Source organism: Dipodomys spectabilis, unplaced genomic scaffold (genome assembly GCF_019054845.1).
Source record: "Dipodomys spectabilis isolate Male_0828 unplaced genomic scaffold, ASM1905484v1 ptg000353l, whole genome shotgun sequence".
Taxonomy (NCBI): domain Eukaryota; kingdom Metazoa; phylum Chordata; class Mammalia; order Rodentia; family Heteromyidae; genus Dipodomys; species Dipodomys spectabilis.
In genome coordinates, this window is record NW_024871030.1 from 1,678,792 (window position 1) to 1,701,072 (window position 22,281).

Genomic DNA, 22,281 nt, shown 5'->3' on the forward strand with positions numbered 1-22,281 from the left:
TGGGTGGCTGTCTGGAGCATGTAAAGACAGAATGGAAATCAGCTATTCCACATATTCATGTTTTCCCAATTTAAAAAAGTAGAAAGGTTTTTGAACTAGTTAAACACACATTTGTGTATTTTTGAAAGGAATATTTGTTCTCATGTAATTAGTATTAAGTACAAATTATAGATTCTATTTGAACACTTCATCAAGTGTAAAAATAATTCAAATGTCAAGTGCAAAAATAATTCAAATATACCTGAAAGTAATTGATGTTTTTTTGGTAGGCTGGAATTTACTGGGTTCATCTAATTGACCACTTCTGTGCTGGATGGGGCATTTTGATTGCAGCTATACTGGAAATAATAGGAATCATCTGGATTTATGGTAACTACTGACTCTAAAATGATTTATGACTTTCATTAAAAGTTCATTTTTCATTTTCATCATGCTTATGTAATTATATTATTAATAATTGCTAGTAGTAAAGAAAGATGTCTTGATCAAAATGTATTATAAATGTAGTTGAAAGTATAGAATTTCTTGCTGTGATATAGTAAAATTGTAGATAATAGAAAAGATAATTTAGGCGACATGATTTGAGGAAATGAGTAAGGGCTCAATATACTCTGACATTGTTTTCTTCAGGAGGGAACAGATTCATTGAAGATATAGAAATGATGCTTGGAGCAAAGAGGTGGATATTCTGGCTATGGTGGAGAGCTTGCTGGTTTGTCATTACGCCGATCCTGTTGACGGTGAGTACTCATATAGCATGAGCTTGATATTTTAAAAACCATACTTTTGTTTCTGAGAAACTTGGGGAATAATATACATTAAAGACAATGAAAATAACTATTGTAAATGAATGATTTTTGGGTTTTATGTTGTTCCTGAGTGATGCCTGCAACTGCCTAAATTACAATGCCATTTAGTGATGATTTTTGAGGCCATGGGCTTAAACCTCTACCGTTTGATAAAATAAGAGCTTCCTATTGACTGAAAAGGTATCAATAACTCAAAACTATTAATACTATTAATAGGATAAACACATCATTAGAATAAATGCTTGTAACCCTACCTATTCAGGATGCTGAGAGTCAGGATCATGATATGAAGCTAATAGGGCAACAAAATCCCTGACCGTCTTATCTTCAATTTAACCATCAAAAAAGGCCAGAAATGTTGCTGTGGCTTCATTAGTGAAAGTTGAGCATTAGCCTTGAGAGAAAACAAGAATCTCAGGATGGCACCCAGGCCTTCAGTTCAAGCCACAGGACTGGCACACACACAAAATATATGATTTTTCTCATTTTCTCAGAGAGGTGCTGATATGTCAATAATGTTCTTAACAATTTTGCCAGGTAGAGAAGAAAAAACAATAAAGGCCAGGTAAACTTTAAGGACATCAGTGCATCAACACTTCTGCAGGCAGTGGTTTATGCTGATAAATCCAACAATTGGTAATATTTAGGAGCTGAAGGCAAACAAATGATGTCTGATTGAGGAGATGTGATACATAAAACATTAAAAATGTCAAATAACAGTCCAGGAAAGCAAAAAGCTGAGTGCTGAAATTTTAATTTCATGAGCTGGAGAACTTCTATAGTCTTGAGTTAATGATGGGAGTGGAGCAGTGCTAAAGACGTTGGAGATGTTTTAGTTCTCATTAGACATCAAGCAATTTGATTCAGGATTTGTGTTATATCTGAAGTACCATATTTGATTGCTTTTATAAGGTGTTAGGTTTTATTTTTAACATCGTGTTATCACTTTCAAGTAGTGAGCAGTTTGAGACTCGATATGATGAATTAAAGTATTTGTATGGCCGGGCTCTGGTGGCTCACGCCTGTAACCTTAGCTACTCAGGAGGATGAGATCTGAGGACCCTGATTCAAAGCCAGCCTGGGCAGAAAATTCCATGTGAGATTCTTATTTCCAGTAAACCACTCTACAACCAGAAATGGAGCTGTGGATAAAAGTGGTAGAAACCTTGTCTTGGGCAAAAGAACTCAGAGACAGCATCCAGGTCCTGAATTCAAATCCCACAACTGACAAAAAAAATAGTTGTATTCTCTATCCGCAAGTCACTCACACTTGTATTTTTTAGTTGTTCAGGAAAGTGAGATCTGAGGATCACAGTTCAAAATCAGTACAGACACAGAAGTGGAACTCATCTCCAATGAACCATCAAAAAGCTGAAAGTGGAAATGTGGCTTAAGTGGTAGATCATGTTACGATCAAGAAAGAGGTTCAGGCAAGTTGAGCAAACACTTGAGGCCCTGAGGTTAAGCACTGTACTGGTTTAAAAAAAGAATTATTTTTATCTTTTAGGGTTCATATTTTTACCAGAGTCCCTGAATTTGTGCTGAACTTTTTTGTTTCAGTAAATGTCTCCAAGTGATATATACTTTAGCAAAAATGTTCCAGTAGAGTGTATTTAAATTCACATGTGTTTTGATAGGCATAAAAGGGTAGTCTGTGTAGTGGAGAATAACAGAAACAATTGCTTATCAAGGAGAGAAGTATGCCTAGAATGTACTTTTACACAGTGATAGAATTAATATATATGCAGGCTAGCTGATAGGACAAACTATAACTTGATTTTCTTTGTGTATATACTTAGCACTGGCACTTCTGGATGATATGGTAGTTTTATTTTTAAGTTGTGAGTCACTTCCACACTTTTCCATAATACTTACACTGATGTACAATTTGACTAAATGTGTAAAGATTTCCTATCTCCACATCCTTAACAACAATCCCATTTTTGGGAACATATCCAAACAAAAGGAAATTGGTATGTTCAAGAAACATCTACACTGCCATGGTCATTGTAGCACTATTCAGAATAGTTGAGAAATGGAAATAATCTAAATGTCCATCAACTGATGAATGGATAAAGAAAATGTGATACATACCGTGGATATTACTTAGGCCTAAAGAATAATGATATTTTGTCATTTTTGACTACATAGAGAGAACTAGAGATCAGGTTAAATGAAGCAACTCTGGTGCAGATAGACAAGCACCATATGATTTTACTCAGATGAGCAATCTAAATAAGTTGATGTTGTAAAAATTGAGAGTATAATGGTAGTTATCAAATGCTAGAAGTATGTGGATATGTGTTGGGGATCAAAGACATACTGATAAATGGGTACTTAGTTATTGTAAGGTTCAAGTAATAAGTTTGATGTGTTACTAGACAATAAATTATGTTAGATATAATAGATAAAATAATGTCTGTACATTTGAAAAAGAAGAAAGGATTTTGAAACTCTTCACTATAAAATGATGCTGGAGAAAATAAATGTTTAACCTATATATGTATAAAAACATAACATGGTATGTTTCATGATATATTTCAATTAAAATTAAAATAAATTTAAACTTTAAAAATTTTCAGTAATAAATTTATTTATTTTACTTTGAGTATCACAGATAATAAAACATTTTATTGCAATATTTGCTGAACAAGTATTCATATCATTGATAAATATATGGAAGTATTAATTATGGAAGAATTTTGGTTCATTTTATACACTGGAGTATTAGTTCCTTAATTATAGTTTTATTTTCATTATTTTTGATAAGTAAGGAATGGAATCAAAACACTAATCATTTTTACCATAAAGTCTAATCTTTAATTTTATCTTTCCATATTGTACTTTTACAGGCAATTTTTATATGGTCACTGGTGAAATTTCATAGACCTGAATATGCTCAAATTCCTTACCCTGATTGGGGAGTTGCTCTAGGCTGGTGCATGATTATTTTCTGCATTATTTGGATTCCAATTGTGGCTATTGTCAAACTAGTTCAGGCTAAAGGAAACATCCTTCAAGTAAGCACATTGGGTTTTTATACTTTATGTAAAGTATAAATGAAGAGAAAAAGGAAGAAAAATTTAGTTACATGCCAGTAATATAAGACTTTTATGATATCAAATGAATCATTTGTTCCACTTCTGTCTCTGAAACAATCATGTTTCTGGTCCATAGAATCATATTCTCTATATATTTGTGTGTTTCCCTGTATTAGACTATAGCCTCCTGGTGGGAGTCTAATTTTTGTTGCTGAATGCTCAGACTCTATTATAGAGCTCAACTTTAACATTTATGATCTCTGTACTTGTCCAGAGTTATACTGGAAGATTATCTCACAAAGCAAATTATTTAATTACTTATTTAGCCTTTTCTAGTCTCAATTGTTAAGGTTCTATCCAGTTACAATACAAGAATTATATGTATGCTTATTCTGTTTAAGCATACTAAAACTTCTTCTACCCTGTGGAGAACTTGAAACATGCTTTCATAGAGGTCTAGGAAATAGAGTTACTACTTTTTTTACTAGAACAATGACAAGGTGAACTCAGGCATCTTAGATTTACATTCTCAAGGTCATCCAATCAGTGGGTTGACTTTGGAGCTTTCTTTTCCTTGTTGTTGGAACATTATAGTATACAGTAGCTTAGATGTTCACCTCATCCACAATCTAAGGCCAGGATGGATAATGCATGATAATTCAGTAAATGTAGGGTAGAGTCATTTCTCAAGTAGGCAAGTGCTTGCCTACCAGGCCAAGGCTCTGAGTTCAAACCCCAGGATGAACAACTACAGAAAACATATAATCAAAGGTTTATGAAAATAAAAAAGAATTCAGCAAATATATCTGTAATGACACAGTTATTCTAAAGGCTCACATTCTACCTGACATCATTTACATATACATAAGTCTTAACAATAACTTATTTGATTATAATTTCTTAACAAATTGTATATTATAAAGATTTACTTTTTACTTTTCTATGACTTGTTATTTCATTGTTGGTAACAATGAACTTATTTAACATAAAGTAGTTCAGTTTAATACTTGTATACAGATGATAGTAATTACATTCAAAATTTTATTAAATTTCAGCGTATTGTAAGCTGCTGCAGACCAGCTTCTAACTGGGGTCCATACCTGGAAAAACATCGTGGAGAGAGATATAAAGACATGGCACAGCCTGAGAAAGAGACTGACCATGAAATACCAACTATTAGTGGCAGTAGAAAACCAGAATGAGATCTCATTTTAAAACATGATTGTTGCATAATGTGATTTTTTAGAGGAGGGAAATTTTTATTTATTTGTATGTTAATTGCGTAGAAAAATATGTGCTATGTTCACAATAGAGTGATGTGTATTTTTCTCACACAAGACTGTAATATAAAATGTGAATCTATTAATGCTTAGCAATATGCTTATATTTGTTTTAAGATTACCTATCTGTGTAATACATACCTACTAGACTGTTTTACAATGACATTTTGTAAATAGTACCACCATGTTTTTGTAATACATTGAAAGCTTTAATTTGTACCAATTTGACAGAAGTTCTATTATTTTCTATTTTTGTAAACGTAAGGATAGTACTTGCTTCTGCTTTCTTAATATACAAACTTACCTTTTCATAGATGGGGATGGAAATCAGTCAGTAAAAAAGAAAATGTTTCAAACTAAAGACCTCACTTAATTAGAAATATATGTGGAAATATACTGTATGAAAACTGTAGTCTAAGGTTTTAATGCAAAAATATTTAAACCTTTGTGAATTTATCAGGACTCATCTTTTTATGTGAACTTGCTCACTATGTTTTTAATTTACAAACAGTGAAATAAGACAGAAAAGTAAATCCTATGATTACTAAGGGCTAAACCTAGAAAATGTAATACCAAAGCTTGAATACTTTTTTTTGCATACTACCTTTCATCCTTTGGTTGTATTTGGGAGTAAAGTATAGCTCATAATTTCTATTGTGTTTCACGAAAATTATGAATAGTTCTCAGGAGTATTCTCCGAGTACAAGGTTTAATTGCACATAGGATGTAGATTCAAATGTTAATTATAAAATGACTTTAATCAAATCTAGCATTTTATGATAGTGATATATGCCTAAGAGATCAAGGAGAATGATTTTGTCTCATGTGAATAAGTTATTGCATATGAATGACAGTGATTTGCATACTAATAGAAAGTAAGATTGTCAAACTTGTCAAGAATGAAGATTTTATGTTTTATTTTCTTGATTATGTGTCATAGAAAATTGGTTTAAAGAGCACAGCTTGGGATAGTAAACATTACCTAAATATATAAGGAACATTTCAGCAACTCTTCAGGCTCTTCAGCAAGGCTTCTGGAATAATTATATGTGATATTTCCTGTGTGCAGGTGAATATCCTTTTATTATTTTTTTAGGGAGAGTCCATTGTTTTCATCAAAATAGCAAAAGAATCTGTGATTCAAAAAGTGTAAGAATCAATCACATAAACTATCTTTAGCTTTTGGTACTTGGTAATAGAGGTGACAACAATGACAATAGCAAGAATATTTTTTCAGCAACACTTTCAATTCCATTTTCTCTTATTTGTAAATGAATATTAGAGCAAGGAATTAAGGTATTTCTTTAATTTATGCTTGTAATTTATTTTGAGGGGCAAAGGTGTCAAGAATGATAAGTATTCTTGATCAACCTCAGATGTTATGTATATACAGATATTAGGAATTCATTTAATAGTTTTAGTGTTTTCAAGTGCTATTAGTGAACTTCAAGAGAATAATTCCATAGACATACTGGATTTTATAAACTATTGATTGACCTCTATGACTGAGTACAGCGTAGAAATTTTTTCTTAATTTTAATCCAAGTGGAGATGTGGCTCAAGTGGTAGAATGCCAGTCCTGAGCTAAAAAGTCAAGTGAGAGTGTGAGGCCCTGAGTTCAAGCCCCAGTTCAGGCACACAAGTACTTTAATTTTACTCAAACACGTTAGACTCATTCTATTACTGTATTTTGGTGCTATTTTAAGTGTCAGATTTTCTCCAAATTTAAAAAAAAACATGTTTTTCCTTAGTGTGACTCTTACAATTCCAAGATTTGGGTATGTGTTTAATGAAAGAATAGCTGATTGAGTAAAGTGGGATAAAAAGAGGAAATAATATCCAATGCTTACCACAAAGAATAGTTAAGGATTGTCACTATCTTCAAATTGTGAACAGCATATGTTAGAGTGTGTGATATATTGTAGGGTGTCTAGTAAGCTCTATTCCCATTACACAGGTTCAGCAATAGCAAGGAACAATATTCTGTGAAGTTTCAGATAACTTTACCTAACTTAATACAAACTTGAAAATGACTGTATTTTATACTGTACACAATTCAAGAAATCTGTTTTATCAAATTTCAAAGAAATTATAATCACTTTTACTGCAGCTTGCAAGAAAAAGGAAAACGCTTCCTTTTAAACTGTTTTCCTTCACCATTAAAATATATATTACCAAGTATTTGTAATCAATTCATTAAAATAAACAAGCCCATAAATATTTAAAACGATATCTAACTTTACATCCTCTCCATTTTAAATAATTCATTTGGAATAAATACATAGGCATGTAAAATCAAGAGTGCATTTAATGATTGTTTTTATTCTCCTTACAATTGGAAATCTTTGAACATTTCCGATGAGTCAATGTACCATTTGTACCCTTGACATTTAGGAAATGTTCCAGTTCATTTAGTTTGTATTCCACCATCCTGAGGTTTGTCAGTATACGCTTCTGTATAGCCACTGAGTGTGGGAAACTGTTGAAGATATCCCGGGAGAGGCTGTTGACTGACAGAGTATCAGTACTGCTTTCAGGTGATGATGTAGGTGATTTGGGGAATTCCAAATCAGTTGCCATTTCACCAGTGTTTCCCTGTAGAGGAAATTATACACATCTAATTTATTGAGTTTACCAAAAAATGAGCTATCTCATTTAAAAGCTAGAGCTTGGAAACAGGTGAAATAACATTGATTTGAAAGTATGTTTTGCCCAGATTAAGGAAAAAAAATATGAAAGTACCCTAATAAGACCAAATGCTATATTTTTCTTACATTTCTTGAGAAGTAGTCAACACATGGGCCCTATCTTTGACCCTTTTGCAAATTTAAATATTGGGATATGCACATTTAGACATGAGGTATTTTGGATGTCTGGAAAGTCTCCACAATGATGGTGACAAAAGGGTAGAAGCCAACGGGAACTTGGAGAAGTAAAAGTGAGAGAAGAAAAGCTTCTTAACATGAGATGTGGTGAATCAATCCTTTTTCCTCCAGGTGTATGAAAAGTTTACAATTTCTCTTGATAACTCAGGATTATTTTACAACTGACCACAACTATCCAATCACTGGTCAAAACCCAGGGTTTGTGGAAAAGGGGGAAATACAGATTGGCTCTTTTTAGAGTGAGAAGAATGAGGTTATCTCCCTTTAATTCTTGTTTTACTATTTATTCTTTTCCAACCCCACCCCCATCTATTTACACATCTAGCTTCATTTCTTTATCTAATTCCAATAATGGATATATGAACATGTGTGTGTGTTTATCTTTGTGTGCACACACAGGAAATACCCATGTATATCCCTGAAAAATTAATTCTATTTTCCTTTTATTGTCTTACTTCCCAATCTACATATTCGTCTAGTTTCTTCTAATTTCCATCACATGCATGCACACACCATTACAGGAGACCAGTTCTTATTTTACTGTCTTTCTACCTTACTTTCTGCCTTACTCCCCAACCCACATATTTCAAACACACGCATTCCCCCTCTCATATCCTTTACCTGGAACCGCTTTTTCCAGAAGATATACATCAGGGTAAACACAACGCAGGTCATTAGGAGAAAAAAGATGCTCATGTTTCGTGTTAGGCCTCTTCTCTTCTTGAGATAGAGGCACCCCTGCTGGCACTTGGAAAGCAGGGGCGATTACTTGCCCTGTCTTGGGGAGCCCAGGGCCAGTGCGTGCGCTACCGGTCTCTCACCACCTAGTATAGCTGAGATATGTGCCGTAGCCACGGCTTCAGGAGAGGGTGTGAGACGTCATAATTGGTGATGCATCTGAGGATTCTATGTCACAATCAGATGATGTAAAACCTGGCTTGCAAGAAGCCTAGTAGCACTTGGTAACCACCAGCTTGGTAGTGATGTTAGGTCGTTAGGATAGAGAATAAGATTTGGAATTTTTAAGAGGCTAAAATGTTAGAATTACAGACTCTAAATGGATTGACTTGTAAATACATGATTACAAACTTATTCCTCACTTTCTCTTTAACGATGTTTGATACATATAAAATAGAAACAGAATATACAACGTAGTTAGCCACAAAATATAAAATATTGCTAGAAAGAGTACTTCCACCACAGTTCCACTGCTATTTGAGGATTAATCATGTACATTTGTGAAATTTCACATTCTAAAAAGTAATATTGCAAACTTTCCTCATTATCCTTATCACAAACTTGTACAATTGATATTTTTAATAATATCCATATTTTTTGTGATGTAGAAACACATTCAGGAGTTAAACTCAAACTAGTATGAAAATCAGAGGTTAAAGGCATAGAATTTGAACCCTAAGATAAAACTGTCTCAATCTCTCATCCATTCCCACTCCATCATCTGCCTTGTGAGCATTAAATATTAAATATTTTCCAACTAAGAAACTGAAGTGTGTTTGGACTAGCATTAAAGCCAGGGAAGAAATATGGGAATCGTTGCACTGGACAAGTTAGAAATGTTCAAGTAACTCAAAGCGAATTTCAAACTATAACCACTGTCTCTGAGGAACAACTCTCACATTCATATGTATAGGAACAGTTAGATTTTATTTTATTTAAAATTTTTTATTTTATTGTTAAGATATTGTACAGAGGGGTTACAGTTACTTGAGTAAAGCAATGAGTACATTACTTGTTGATCACTCTTACCCTTTCCCTTCCTTATTGTTGTCCCACTATCCCTTCCCTCCCCCACCTCCCATACTACTATTCCCTCCCCACTTGCCACCTGAAGTTGTAAAGTTCATTTCCAATACACTGTCCAGTAGGTATCTTCATTGCAATGGGTCATCCTGTGTCCTTATTTCAGCATTTTGTTATTCCTCTTCCTCTCCCCAGAATAGACATATGTATATACAAGATGCAGGGTATCAAAATCGAGTACAGTGACCACAGGGGATATGCCATAGAGGAAAGAACATACAAAGGAAACAACAACAACAAAAATAAAATCACATGGTACATTTAAAACTAACAATAAAGACAGACCTCTTGTGTCCAAAGCTTGGGATTCATTTCACTTAGCATCAAGTTATATGGTCATTTGTACATGGTTTTTGAGCTTTTCAGCTCATCGGATGAGCTTTTCAATTCATCGGATAAGATTATCCTATATGGATATTAATTACTGCAAATAAGGGAAACCATGAGACCTAAATTTCCTTGGGACTGGGCAACTTCACTTAATAAGATTTTTTCCAAGTCTTTCCATTTCCTAACAAATTGGGTGGTGTTATTCTTTCTAATGGAAGCATAGAATTCCATTGTATATATTTACTACTTCCTTGATCCACTCATCTACTGAGGGGCATTTGGGTTGGTTCCATATCTTAGCTACGGTAAATAATGCTGCAATAAACATAGTTGTGCTGCTAGCTTTAGTATGGCCATGTTTGTGATCCTTTGGGTAAATGCCCAGAAGTGGGATTGCTGGGTCATATAGGGGAACAGATTTTAATATTTTCTTATCATACTATTGCCTAATAATGAATTCAATGTTTTACACATCCAACAAATAACCAGTACTTACACACTGGGCATTGTACTATATTCTGAGAATATGATTATGTGCAAAAATAAAGTCCACAGGGAATGAGTACTGTATTCTGAGAGACAAATGTTAGTCAAATGCACACAAGAGATGAATGTAAAACTGTGGAGGTAAATGAGAGCCAATGAACATAGTGGCACAAAATCTTATGATAAGGGATAGGATGCAAAAGAGAGTGGAGCTCTGGCTTTATAGTTCATTCAATTGGCTAATTATGAATTTGGTCTCGAACATATTGACTTTCAAACATGAAATAATTGATCATAGGGAGATAATTGAACATATAAATTTATTAGTTCTCTGCCTGTGAATGCTATCCCAAACTGTAGCTAAGTTCTTTCACATTAGTGTAGGATATACAAACAGAAGAGAAATTAGAATAAAATCTTGACAGATTTCAATGTTTAATACCTAGGGGATGATAATTTTACTGCTATATTAGGGGCTGGCTTGATATCTAAATTTTCTCATTTTACTACAGTTGAGGAAAGCACAGTAATCTTTATAATAATAGAACTTATGTCTCTCTCTCAACCTTAATTTTATTTTATCAGTTTCACTACAATTGGTACCTCATATAAGTACAACTTTAAAATATATTTGTCCTATTCAGAAGGCTAATACAATTAAGCATGATATGTTCAAGGTTAATCCATAGCTCCATGTTGCAGCATTTGCCAGAATTTCCCGTGTTTTTAAGGATGAATAATGTGTATATCTTCATGTCATATTTTGCTTATCCACTCATTCATCTATTGACACAAGTTATGTGCATATTAGCTATTGTAAGTAATCAGCTGTGAACATGGAAGTACAAATACTAAAGCCATTGGAGACATTTGTTAGTGAGTTGTAGGGTTTGTTTACATATTAAAGATATCAATCACTCTCAGATACATAATTTGAAGATACTTTCTTCATGAATATAGGTTCTCTTTTCCCTCTGGATATGGTCATTTAATATACTGTTTTAAATTATTAATGAAGACTGACTTTCTTTTAGTGTTATATCCTAGAAATCATTGGCAAATTCAAGGTCATAAATATTTTCCTATAGCTTTTCTTCTAAGAGTGTTATACTTTTGTAATTATGTTAGGTGGAAACATGTTGAGCTAATTTTCATACACAGTGTGAGGTAAGGGTCTAATTCCACACAGATACCTAGTTTTTCCAGCACTATTCCTAAAAAGACTCTCTTATTGATTGGCAATCTCCTTGAGATTTGATTGAAGCATATATGTAAGGGTTCATTCTGTTCTTTCTGTTTCCACTCTATTGGCCTTTCTTTATGTTAGTACTACATTATTTGATGACCATAGATTTGAAGTAAACTTTGAAGTTTTGAAATAAGGAAATGTAAGTTCTCTGACTTTGTTGTTATTCTCAAAATAGTTTTTGGCTATCTAGCCTCTAGACATTATAAAACAATCAGTAATTAATTGAAAACGGACTTTACTATTTGGACAAGAACTTCCCTCGAACTTTCATAGGATCACATAAACTCTAACGATCACTTTGGATATTACTGACATGCTAACTGTTAAATCATCCACCCCAATGCCTTTCCATTTATTTGTTTCATCTTTCAGGAACGTTTTGACATTTTCAGTTGTACAAGTGGTTTATCTCTTATTAAATAATATTCTAAGCAATTTATTATTTTTGAGACCTATAAACATTTTTTCTGTCAGTATTCTTTCCTTCTTTCTCTGTTTTTCTTTCTTTCTCTCTTCTTCGCTCCTCTTTTCTTTCCTTCCATCCTTCTTTTTCTCTTTCCTTCTTTTCATTCTTTCTTGCTTTCTGACTTTCTCATTTCCTTTTCTTGCATCCGTCCATGTCTTCCTCCCTTTTTCTCTATCATTTCTCTCTTCCTACCTTTGACCTTCCTTTTTTCTTTTTCCTTCCTTCTTTCCTTTATTTTTCACTGTCCTTTTCTTATCTCCTTCCTTAGTTCTCCATTTTTCTTTCTTCATTTCTTTATTCTTTTCCTTCTTTCATTCCTTACTTTCCTTCCCTTCCTTTCTTTTTTATTCTTTACCTTCTTTTCTTTCTGCCTTTCTGGTTTTTGTCATTTTCTTTCTTTCCTTTTTCCCTCCCTCCTTCTCCCCTTTCTTCCTCTTTTAAATTTTTTATTCTTCTTTTTCCTTTTCTTTTGTCCCCCCATTTCATGATTTATTTTTTTCTTATTATTATCTCTATGCTTCCTCCGGCTCTCCTTACTTCCTTTTTTTTTCCTTTCTCTTATTCCTTCCCTTCCCTTCCTTCTTTCATTTTATTTCACTTTCTCTACTTCCTTATTTTTCTACATGCCTTCAATTCTTTCTTTCTTCCTTGTCTTCTTCCTTATTTCCTTCCTCTTTCTTTCTTTCTTTCTTTCTTTCTTTCTTTCTTTCTTTCTTTCTTTCTTTCTTTCTTTCTTTCTTTCTTTCTTTCTTTCTTTCTGTCTCCTTCCTCTTTTCCTTCCTTCCCTTCTTTTTCTCTTTTCTGTTCCTTTCTATTTCTATTTTCTCTCCTTCTATATTTCCTTCTTTTGTCTTCCTCCACTTTCTTTCCTCTTACTTTTTTTCTTGTATTTTCTTCCTTTCCACTTTCCTTTTACTTATCTTCTTTCTTCCTCCCATCCTTCTTCTCCTTCTCTTGGTTTCCTCCTTTCATCTTCATCCCTTCTTTTATTTCTTCCTTTGCTTTCTTCTCTTTCTTCTTCCTTGTCTCCTCTTTTTTATTTCTCCCTTTATTTGTTTCTATTCTCCTTATCCATGTTTCTTTCTTCTATTTCTCCTTTTTTCTTTGTTCTTTTTATTGTCTTCATCCTTTCTCCTTCTCTCCCTCCCTCCTTCCTTCCTTTCCTTCTTTTTTCCTCTGTGTTCCCCCCTCTTCTTCCTAACTTCTTTCTTCTCTCTCTCATTCTTTATCATTTCTTCTTTCATTTTGTTTTTTCCCACCTTTCTGACTTATTGTGTCTCTCCTTCCTTCCTTCTGTTCTTCCTTCTTCACCTTTTCTTCCTTTTGAAGAGCCAAAGTAACTCCATTTTGAGATTAACTCCACCATCTTGTCCTAGGCTGTCCTCAGAGCAACCAAGAGAGAGAAAAACAGTTCTCAGAAAAACCGCAGGTTGCCACCAACCTTGCCCACCCTTAAGATACAGAACAATTGCCAAAGTGTTCCAGAAACAGAACATAACGGTTTTGCAATCATCCAACCATCAAACATGGACCAATGGTTCAGAAAAAGGGCAGTGTGGTTAGGGTGGACTCAAACCTCAGTACATGGGCCAATAAAAAATGACTATGCAATCTTTATAGATGTTAGCCAATCATGTAACTGCTTGTGTGGAAATTTTCTAAACTTGTTTGCTCAATACTATAAAAGCTGTGCTGATTTTGTGCTTGGGCCTTTTAGTGTCACTGGTTACCGAGTGTGCAGAGGACCAAACTTGCAAATAAACGAGTCTTTTGCTGTTTGCATTGGTCATGGTCTCTGGTGGTCTTTCGGGGGTCCCGAGTCTGTATACAACACTTTCTTTTCTTTCTCTTTCTTTCCTTTCTTCCTTCTTTTTCCTTTCTTGTCTTTCTTTCGTTTCTTCCTTTATTTTCTTCCTTCATTTCCTTTTTCTTTTCCTTCTCTCCTTTCTTCCATTCTTTCTCTCTCTCCATATCTTTTCTTTCTTGTTTGCTTGCTGTCTTTTTCTTTCCATTCCTTTATTTCTTTCCTTCCCTTATTCTTCCATCTTTCTCCCTTTTTCTGTTTATCCTTTCTTTTCTTCCTTTCTTCTGTTCTTTTTCCTATTCTTCCTTACCTGTTTTCTTCCTTCCTTACCTTCCTTCCTCTTTATTATTTTCTTTCAATCTTTATTCTTTCTGTCTCTTCTCCCTTCCTGTATTTTTTCTCCCTCCCTATTTTCTTTTAGTGTTTTTTTCTTTTTCCTTCCTTACTTCTTGTTATTTCTTTCTCTGTTTCTCCTTAATTTCCATCCTTCCCTTTGTCTCTCCCTTCCTCCCTTTCCTTCCATTCTTTTCTTTCTCTTTCTCATTGTCTCTCTCATTACCTTCTTTCTTTCCTTCCTTTCTTTTCTCTTGAGTTCTTGCTTTTTGCTTGTCGTTAATATTCTTCCTTTTTTCCTTCCCTCCATTTATTCTTTTCTTTCTTACTTTCTGCTTTCCTCTCTCTCCTTCCCTCTTCCCCCTACTCTTCTTTTGATTTTTCCTTTCTTTCCTTTTCTCGGACTCCCTTTTCTTTGTCTTTTATCTTTCCTCTTTCTTCTCTATGCATCCTTCTTCCTTCCTTTATTGGCTTTATTTTATATTCTCCCTTCTCTTCTTTTTCTTAATTTCTTCCTCCCTTCAGCCTTTCTTCCTTACTTTTTTTCTTTTTTTGTTGGTTTCTTTAATCTTTCTTTTTTGACTGTGTCTATCTCTCTTCCTGTATTTATTTTAGTACATTGCTTTCATCTTTTTCTTTTTTATTCTCACCTTTCTCTTTTATTTTTCTTCCTTTTTTCTCCCTAGCTGTTTGTTCCTCTTCTTTCTTGTTTCCTTCCTCCTTTCTTTCTTTTCTCCCTTTTCTTTTTATTCTCTAATTCCTTCATTATTCTGACATTAAAAACAATTCCTTTTTCTTCCTCATACCCTGTTCCTATCTCTTTCCCTGTCTTGATTCTTTTCTTCTGTTTGTTTCCCTGTTTTCCTTCCCTCTTCCTTCTTCCTTCTTTCTTTTCTTCTATTTTCTTTCATTTTATTCAATGGAATTCTCCAATATGTTTTCAGTTTTTTAAACATGTTTAATCCCAGATGCCTATTTTCAAATATATTGAATGGATGTAACTGTATGCCCTATATGAAAATGTTCCTGCTCATTTCTTTTCTTTTCTTCTTTCTTTGTTTTTCTTTCTTTCTTTCTTTTCTTTGTTTCTCTCCCTCCCTGTCTTCCTTCCTTCCTTCCTTTCTTTCTTTCTTTCCTTCTTCCTTCCTTCCTTTCTTTCTATTTTTTCTTTCTTTTTCTCTTACTTTTTGTGAAGGTTTCAGGGCTTGAAATCAGAGCATGGGTGCTGTCCATGAGCTTCTTTGCTCAAGGTTAGTGAGCTACCACTTGATTCTTATCTCCAGTCCTGGCTTTTTTGGATGGTTATGTGAAGACAAGCCCCATGGACTTTTCTGTCTGAGTTGGCTTTGAATCAAGATCCTTAGATCTCAGCCTCCTGAGTAGCTAGGATTATAGGGGTGAGCCACAGATATCTACTTTTTAAAATATTAGTCATGTTCTTGCTCTTCTATTTTATTTGTTAAAAGAAGTCAATGACTAAGAGTATTTCATCCCACCAGGGAAATATTTGGAGATGTGGAAAAATAAAGTAAGTCAGAAGTTACAGAGAGATGCTTCAAATTTACCAAAATTTCTGTTGCATAGAATATATAAATTTCTATGGAGTAGAATATAAAAACTTGTGACAGAAGAAAATCAGGTGAGTGACCAACTGTCCTTCATAAAGAAGATGAAAAAGAAGGAAGAAAAAAGAAAGAAGAAGAAGAAGAAGAAGAAGAAGAAGAAGAAGAAGAAGAAGAAGAAGAAGAAGAAGAAGAAGAAGAAGAAGAAGAAGAAGAAGAAGAAGAAGAAGAAGAAGAAGAAGAAGAAGAAGAGGAAGAGGAGGAGGAGGAGGAGGAGGAGGAGGAGGAGGAGGAGGAGGAGGAGGAGGAGGAGGAAGATAGAAAGAAAGAAAGAAAGAGAAAGAAAGAAAGAAAGAAAAAATGGGCTTCATATAGGGAAGGTATTCTCTGCCTATTGGGATTAACTGCCAACTGAAGTAACTGAAGTACTCAGGAGCCTTTCTCTATGATTTTGAGGCAATATTCCAAATGTATTTCCTTCTTCCTCATGGACTCAAAACACCCAAAGACAGTTTTTAATTTTGCTTAGAGACATGGTTTCTTGCTAACTTTAAGGTCTTAATTATCTTCCTATAGTCCTAATTGTGTGGAATCTAGGTGGTTATTTTTACTTTCTTTCAGTGGTGGTGGGGGTGATGCCAGCCTTGAGGATTGAATTCAGAGCCAGGCCCTATCTTTTTTGCTTAAGGTTAGTGCTCTGTCACTTGGGCCATACCTCCACTTCTGGCTTAGTGATTAAATGAAAATGAGTCTCACCAACTTTGCTACCCAGGCTGGATTTGAACTGCAATTCTCAGATTTCAGTCTCCTTAAATAGCTAGGATTACAGACAAGAGACACCGGCACCAAAATTGTAGTTTAGTTTCTTATGTAGTAGTTAGACAGTTAATGAAGAATAATTTGAAATATGATGTCATTGTTTTTGAGGGGAGACAATACTTGAATTTTGAAATCAGTTTTGGTCTCAGACAAAAATTCTCTTGCTTCTGTCTTCTGTATACCTGGTATTATTGATGTGTCCTTATTTGCTTATGAGATAGAATTTCACTAATTTTAAAAATATTATTGTAAAGGTGATGCACAAGAGGGGTTACAGTTACATAATTCGGCTAATAAGTACATTTCTTTTTGGACAGGGTCACCCCTTCCCTCATTTACTCCCAGGTTTTCCCTCCTGACACCCCTCCCTGCCAGATTGTGTAACTTTCACTAGAGTATCATGCCTAGTTTATGAAATAGGGTCTCACTTATTTTGTCTACATTGCCTTCATCTGAAATTACCTTCTTTAAAAATTTTATTGTAAAGTTGCTGTGCAGAGGGGTTAAAGTTACCTAAGGTAATGAATACATTTCTTGTCAAACATTGCTACCTCCTCCTTTATTTTTTTCCCACTATCCCTTCCATGCTCCACCTCCCACATTCCTCCCTCCCTTGAAATTGTAAAGTTCATTTCCAACATAGTGTCTTGTGATTAACATTGCTTAAATGTATCATTTTATGCCCTTCTTTTAGCATTTTGTTATTTTTCTTCTCCTCCCCAAATTAGATAAATGTGTATACAAGATTCAGGGTAACAAAATCAAATACAAAGACAACAGGGGATTTACAATTGGGGGAAGAACACACAAAAGAAATCAAAAAAATCACATACTACATTAAAAACAACAACAACAAAGAAAAACCTCTTGTGTCTAGATCTTGGGGTTCATTTTCCTTAGCATCATCTTATATGGTCAAATGTACAGAGCTATTGAGTTTTTCTGCTCATCTGATAATTTTATCCTAGAGGTATACTAATCGTTGCAAATAAGGGAAGCCATGAGATCAATTTTTCTTCGGGTCTGGCTTACTTCACTTAATATGATTTTTTCCAAGTATTTCAATTTCCTAACAATTCCTACTGATGGAAGCATAAAATTCCATTATATATGTATGTATATCTATGTATATACACACATACACACACACATATCACATTTTCTTGATCCAGTCATCTACTCAGGGGCATCTGAATTGGTTCTATATCTTAACTAGGGTAAATAATGCTGCGATGAATGTAGTTTGGCCTATAGTTTGGCCTTGGTTTGTGATCATTTGGTTAAGTATCCAGAAGTGGTGGGTTTAATGTTTTGATTTCTAAGTATATTTTAGATATGAGGCCTTTGTCCATTGTATGGCTAGTCTTGCTACCTATATTCTTTGCCTTCTGCCTTGCAGAAGCTCTGCAGTTTCAAGTAATCCCATTTGTACAAACTTTCTTTGATTTATTGTGCTTCTGTGTCTCTTTAGGGAAATTTCTGCCTGTGCCAAGGTGCCCTAGATTCCCTCCTGTAATGTTTTCAAGGTGTCTGCTTTGACTTCGAGGTCTTTGATCCATTTGAAGTTGATTCTGGCACAGGGTGATATGTAAGGATATTGCTTTAGTTTTCTACAGGTGTTTAACCAATTTTTCCATCACCATTTGCTGAAGAGGCTGTTGTCCATCCATTGTACTTTTTTTTGCTCCCTTATCAAGATTAGGTGGCTATAGGACTGCGGGGTTCATTTCTGGGTCTTCACGTCTATTCCATTGGTCTTCAGGTCTGTTCATGAGCCATTACCTAGATGTTTTGATTACTTTGGCTTTGCAGTAGAGCTTGAAATTTGGTATTATATTCCTCCAGCACTATACTTTCTGCTAAAGATTGTTTTTACTATTTGGTTTCATGAGTTTTTGAGTTACTTCTATTTCATTGAAGAATGAAGTTTGAATATTGATAGCTATGACATTGAATTTGTAGATAGCCTTTGGCAGTATTTCCATTTTCACGATGTTAATCCTTCCAAACCAGGAGCATGGCAGGTTTTTCCACATCCTTAATTCTGCTTTAATTTTCTTTTTCAGGTTTTTGAAGTTTTCATTATAGAGATCCTTCACTTCTTTACTTAGCTCAACTCCTAGCTATTTCATTTTTTACTGGTCTCTTACAAAAGGAGTTGCTTTCTTGATTTCAGCCGAGCTCTTCTCATTGTTGGCATACAGAAAAGTTGATTTTTGAGGGTTAATTTTATAACCTGTTGCCTTGCCAAAGTTTCAGATCAGCTTGAGAAATTTGGGAGTGAAGTCCATGGGGTTCTTTAAATACAAGATCATGTCATTTGCAAAGAGGGAAAGTTTTGCTTCATCTTTCCTTATTTGGATCCCCTTTATGTTTGCATCTTGTCTTATTGCTCTATCTAGGTATTCTAATACTAAATTGAAGAGATATCAGGAGAGTGGGCATCCTTGTCCCATTCCTGATTTAGAGGAAATGGCTTTAGCTTCTTTTAGCCATTAAGTATAGTGCTGGCTGTAGGTTTGTCATACACAACCTTTGTTTTACTTAGGAATGTTCCATGTATTCCTTTTTTCCAGAGCTTTCATCATAAAGGGCTATTGGATCTTGTCAAATGCTTTTTCTGCATCTATTGAGACAATCACGTGATTCTTATCCTTACTCTTGCTAATGTGATGAATTATATCAATTGATTTGTGTGTATTGATCCAGCTTTACATTCCTGAAATTAATCTTGTTTAATCATGTATGATATTTTTGATGAGTTGTTGAAATCATTTGGGAAAAAATTTGCTGAGAAATTTTGCATTGATGTTCATCAAAGATATGGGTCTACAGTTCTCTTTCTTTTATGAGTACCTGTCTGATTTTGGGATGAGGGCTATGATGACTTCATAGAAAGAGTTTGGTAGTGAACTTTTACTTTCAATTTCATTGAAGAGTTGGAGGAGTATTGGTGTGAGTTCTGCTTTGAAGGCCTTGTAGAATTCTGCTGTAAATCCATCCGGTCCTGGGTTTTTCTTGTGTGGGAGGTCTCTTATTGCTGTTTCTATTTCGATGCTTGATATGGGTCTGTTAAGTTGGTTTACATCATCTTTGTTTAGTTTTGGCATGTCGATATTTTCTAGAAATTCATCTATTTATTTCAGATTCTCAAACTTATTAGCATAAAGGTTTGAGAAGTATTCCCTTATAGTGTTCCGAATCTTGGTTTTTTTCTGTGGTGATGCTTCCATTCTCATCTCATCTCATCTTTGTTTGCTTGGGTGTATTCTCTTCTTTTTCTGCTAAGGCTCTGTCAATTTTGTTAATTTTTTTGAAGAACCAACTCTTTGTTTTGTTGATTCTTTCTATGGTATTTTTGGGCTCTAGTTCGTTTAATTCTGATTTAAATTCAATTATTTGTTTCTGTCTACTGGATTGAGGTTTAACTTGCTGCTCCTTTTCAAATTGCTGGTTTCAGACCTCTCCAACTTTTTGAGGTAGGAACTCAGAGGTATAAACTTGCCAGAGTTACTACTGTGTCCCAGAGGAGCTGGTATTTTATGTGTTCATTTTTGTTCAGTATTATGTAATTTGAATTTCTTTCCTAAACTCTTCTATGACCCACTGGTGGTCCAACAGTATTTGTTCAGCCTCCATGTGTTACAGGATTTTCTTTGGTGGCTTTAATATTGAATTCTAATTTTATTCCCTTGAGGTGTGAGAGAATGCAGGGCATAATTTCAATGGTTCTGATTTGGGATGAATTTGCTTTGTGACCTAAACTGTGGTATATTTGGAGAATATTCCTTGTGCTGCTGAGAAGAATGTGTATTTTGATGCTGCTGGGTGAAATATTCTATAGATCTCTGTTAGATCTAATTGATCTATTCAGTTGTTTATGTCCGAGGTTTCGCCATTTTTTTGCCAGGTTGATCTATCTAGTGGGGATGGTGGTGTGTTAAAGTCCCCAACGACTAATGTCTTTGGTTCTATGTGTGATTTGAGGGAAAGTACAGTTCTTTGATTAATTTGGGTGCTCTGTTATTTTGTGAATAGCTGTTTAGAATTGTAATATCCTCCTGAAGGAGAGTTTCCTCAATTAGTAATGTAATGATGTTCTTTATCTCTTCTCGTTAATTTTAATTTGAAATCTATTTATCATATTAGGATTGCAACTCCTGCTTGTTCATGGTGGCCATTAATTTTGTAGATTTTATTCCAGCCTTTCACTTTCAGAATATGTTTGTTTTTGTGGGTAAGGTGTGTCTCTTGAAGGCAGTAGATAGAAGGATCTTGCTTTTTGATCCAACTAGACAGTCTATGTAGCTTAACTGGAGAGAAGTCCATTAATATTGAGAGTTAGGACTGAGAGGTGTTTGGTAGTTCCTGACATGTTATCTACCTTCTTAGGGGCTATGCCAAGTGAGTTCTTCCTATGATTCTTGGATTCTCTGTTTGGAGGCTGTTTCTTGGCCTTTATTGTGCTCTTTTTGTTTTTTATGTGTAGGACATCTTTAAGTATTTTTTGTAGGGCTGGTTTTGTAGAAATATATTGTTTCAATTTTTCTTTGCTGTGGAAGGTTTTTATTTGTCCTGCTATGAGGGAGAGTTTAGCTGGGTCCAGTCTTACTTGTTTGTGTTTAGGACATGGCATATATTATTCCAGGCTCTTCTAGCTTTAATTGTCCCTGCTGAGAAGTCTGAAGTTATTCTGATTGGTTTCCCTTTATAGGTGATTGACCTTTTTTCCCTGACAGCTTTAAGGGTCCTCTCTTTCTTCTCTATTGATTGTGTGGTTGTCCTGTTCAGGTCTGATCTATTTGGGGCTCTAAAGGCTTCTTGTATTTGAATGGGCCTATCTTTTTACATGTTTTGGAAATTCTCTGCTAAGATTCTGTTACATAAGTTTCCTAGACATTTAGCTTCTGTCTGGAGGCCCTCCCTTACTACCATTAGCCCTAAATTAGGCCTTCTGATGGTGTCTTTGCTGAATGGATCTATCATATTTCTTGAATTTGTCTTGAATAATTGTCTATTGTTTCTGTTATGTCTTGGCCATCTTCAATCCCAGAGATTCAATCTTCTGTATGGTCTAACCTACTTTCAAGACTTTGTACTTTGTTTTTATTTCCTTTCCTCCTAATTGGTCAGATTTGATGGCTTCAATTTCTTTGTTGGAGCTTTGTTTTAGATCATATATGGACTTTGTTACCTCCTTGATTTGGTTTTCAGTGTTCACTCTCAAATCCCTTAGTGGACTGGTTATAGTTTCACTAGACTCCCATTCCATCTGTTGGAATTCATTTAGCTTTGCATTTGTGAACTCCATGGATTCCTCCAGCTTTCAATTTGTGGATTCCATGAATTCCTCTATTTATCTTTGGTTATTCTCATCCTACTCCTCTATTAATTTT

At 34.5% G+C, this 22,281-nt stretch overlaps 2 protein-coding genes across 2 annotated transcripts in view; one reads left to right on the plus strand and one right to left on the minus strand.

The window, feature by feature from the left end:
- Slc6a14 (solute carrier family 6 member 14) overlaps window positions 1-7,429 on the plus strand; it is a 32,871-nt gene extending 25,442 nt beyond the window's left edge. Inside the window, exons 11-14 of the mRNA XM_042665829.1 lie at window positions 270-369; window positions 631-740; window positions 3,662-3,829; window positions 4,906-7,429. Coding sequence (XP_042521763.1) covers window positions 270-369; window positions 631-740; window positions 3,662-3,829; window positions 4,906-5,052 — 525 coding nt within the window. The 3' untranslated portion in view covers window positions 5,053-7,429. The remainder of the gene's footprint in view (window positions 1-269; window positions 370-630; window positions 741-3,661; window positions 3,830-4,905) is intronic.
- An 8-nt stretch (window positions 7,430-7,437) lies between these two features.
- On the minus strand, window positions 7,438-8,711 carry Ct83 (cancer/testis antigen 83). Its single transcript, XM_042665826.1, has 2 exons — window positions 8,637-8,711; window positions 7,438-7,725 (listed from the first exon to the last, which is right to left on the minus strand). Exons 1-2 carry the CDS (start codon window positions 8,709-8,711, stop codon window positions 7,438-7,440), a joined length of 363 nt encoding a protein of 120 aa, XP_042521760.1.
- Between the last annotated feature and the right edge of the window lie 13,570 nt (window positions 8,712-22,281).

What these genes read in the sequence shown, in the direction of transcription:
- Ct83 (XM_042665826.1), bottom strand. Translation starts at nt 8,711, where the DNA reads ATGAGCATCTTTTTTCTCCTAATGACCTGCGTTGTGTTTACCCTGATG. An exon ending in TCTGGAAAAAGCGGTTCCAG is followed by an intron (nt 7,726 to 8,636) that starts GTAAAGGATATG and finishes TTTCCTCTACAG; the next exon opens with GGAAACACTGGTGAAATGGC.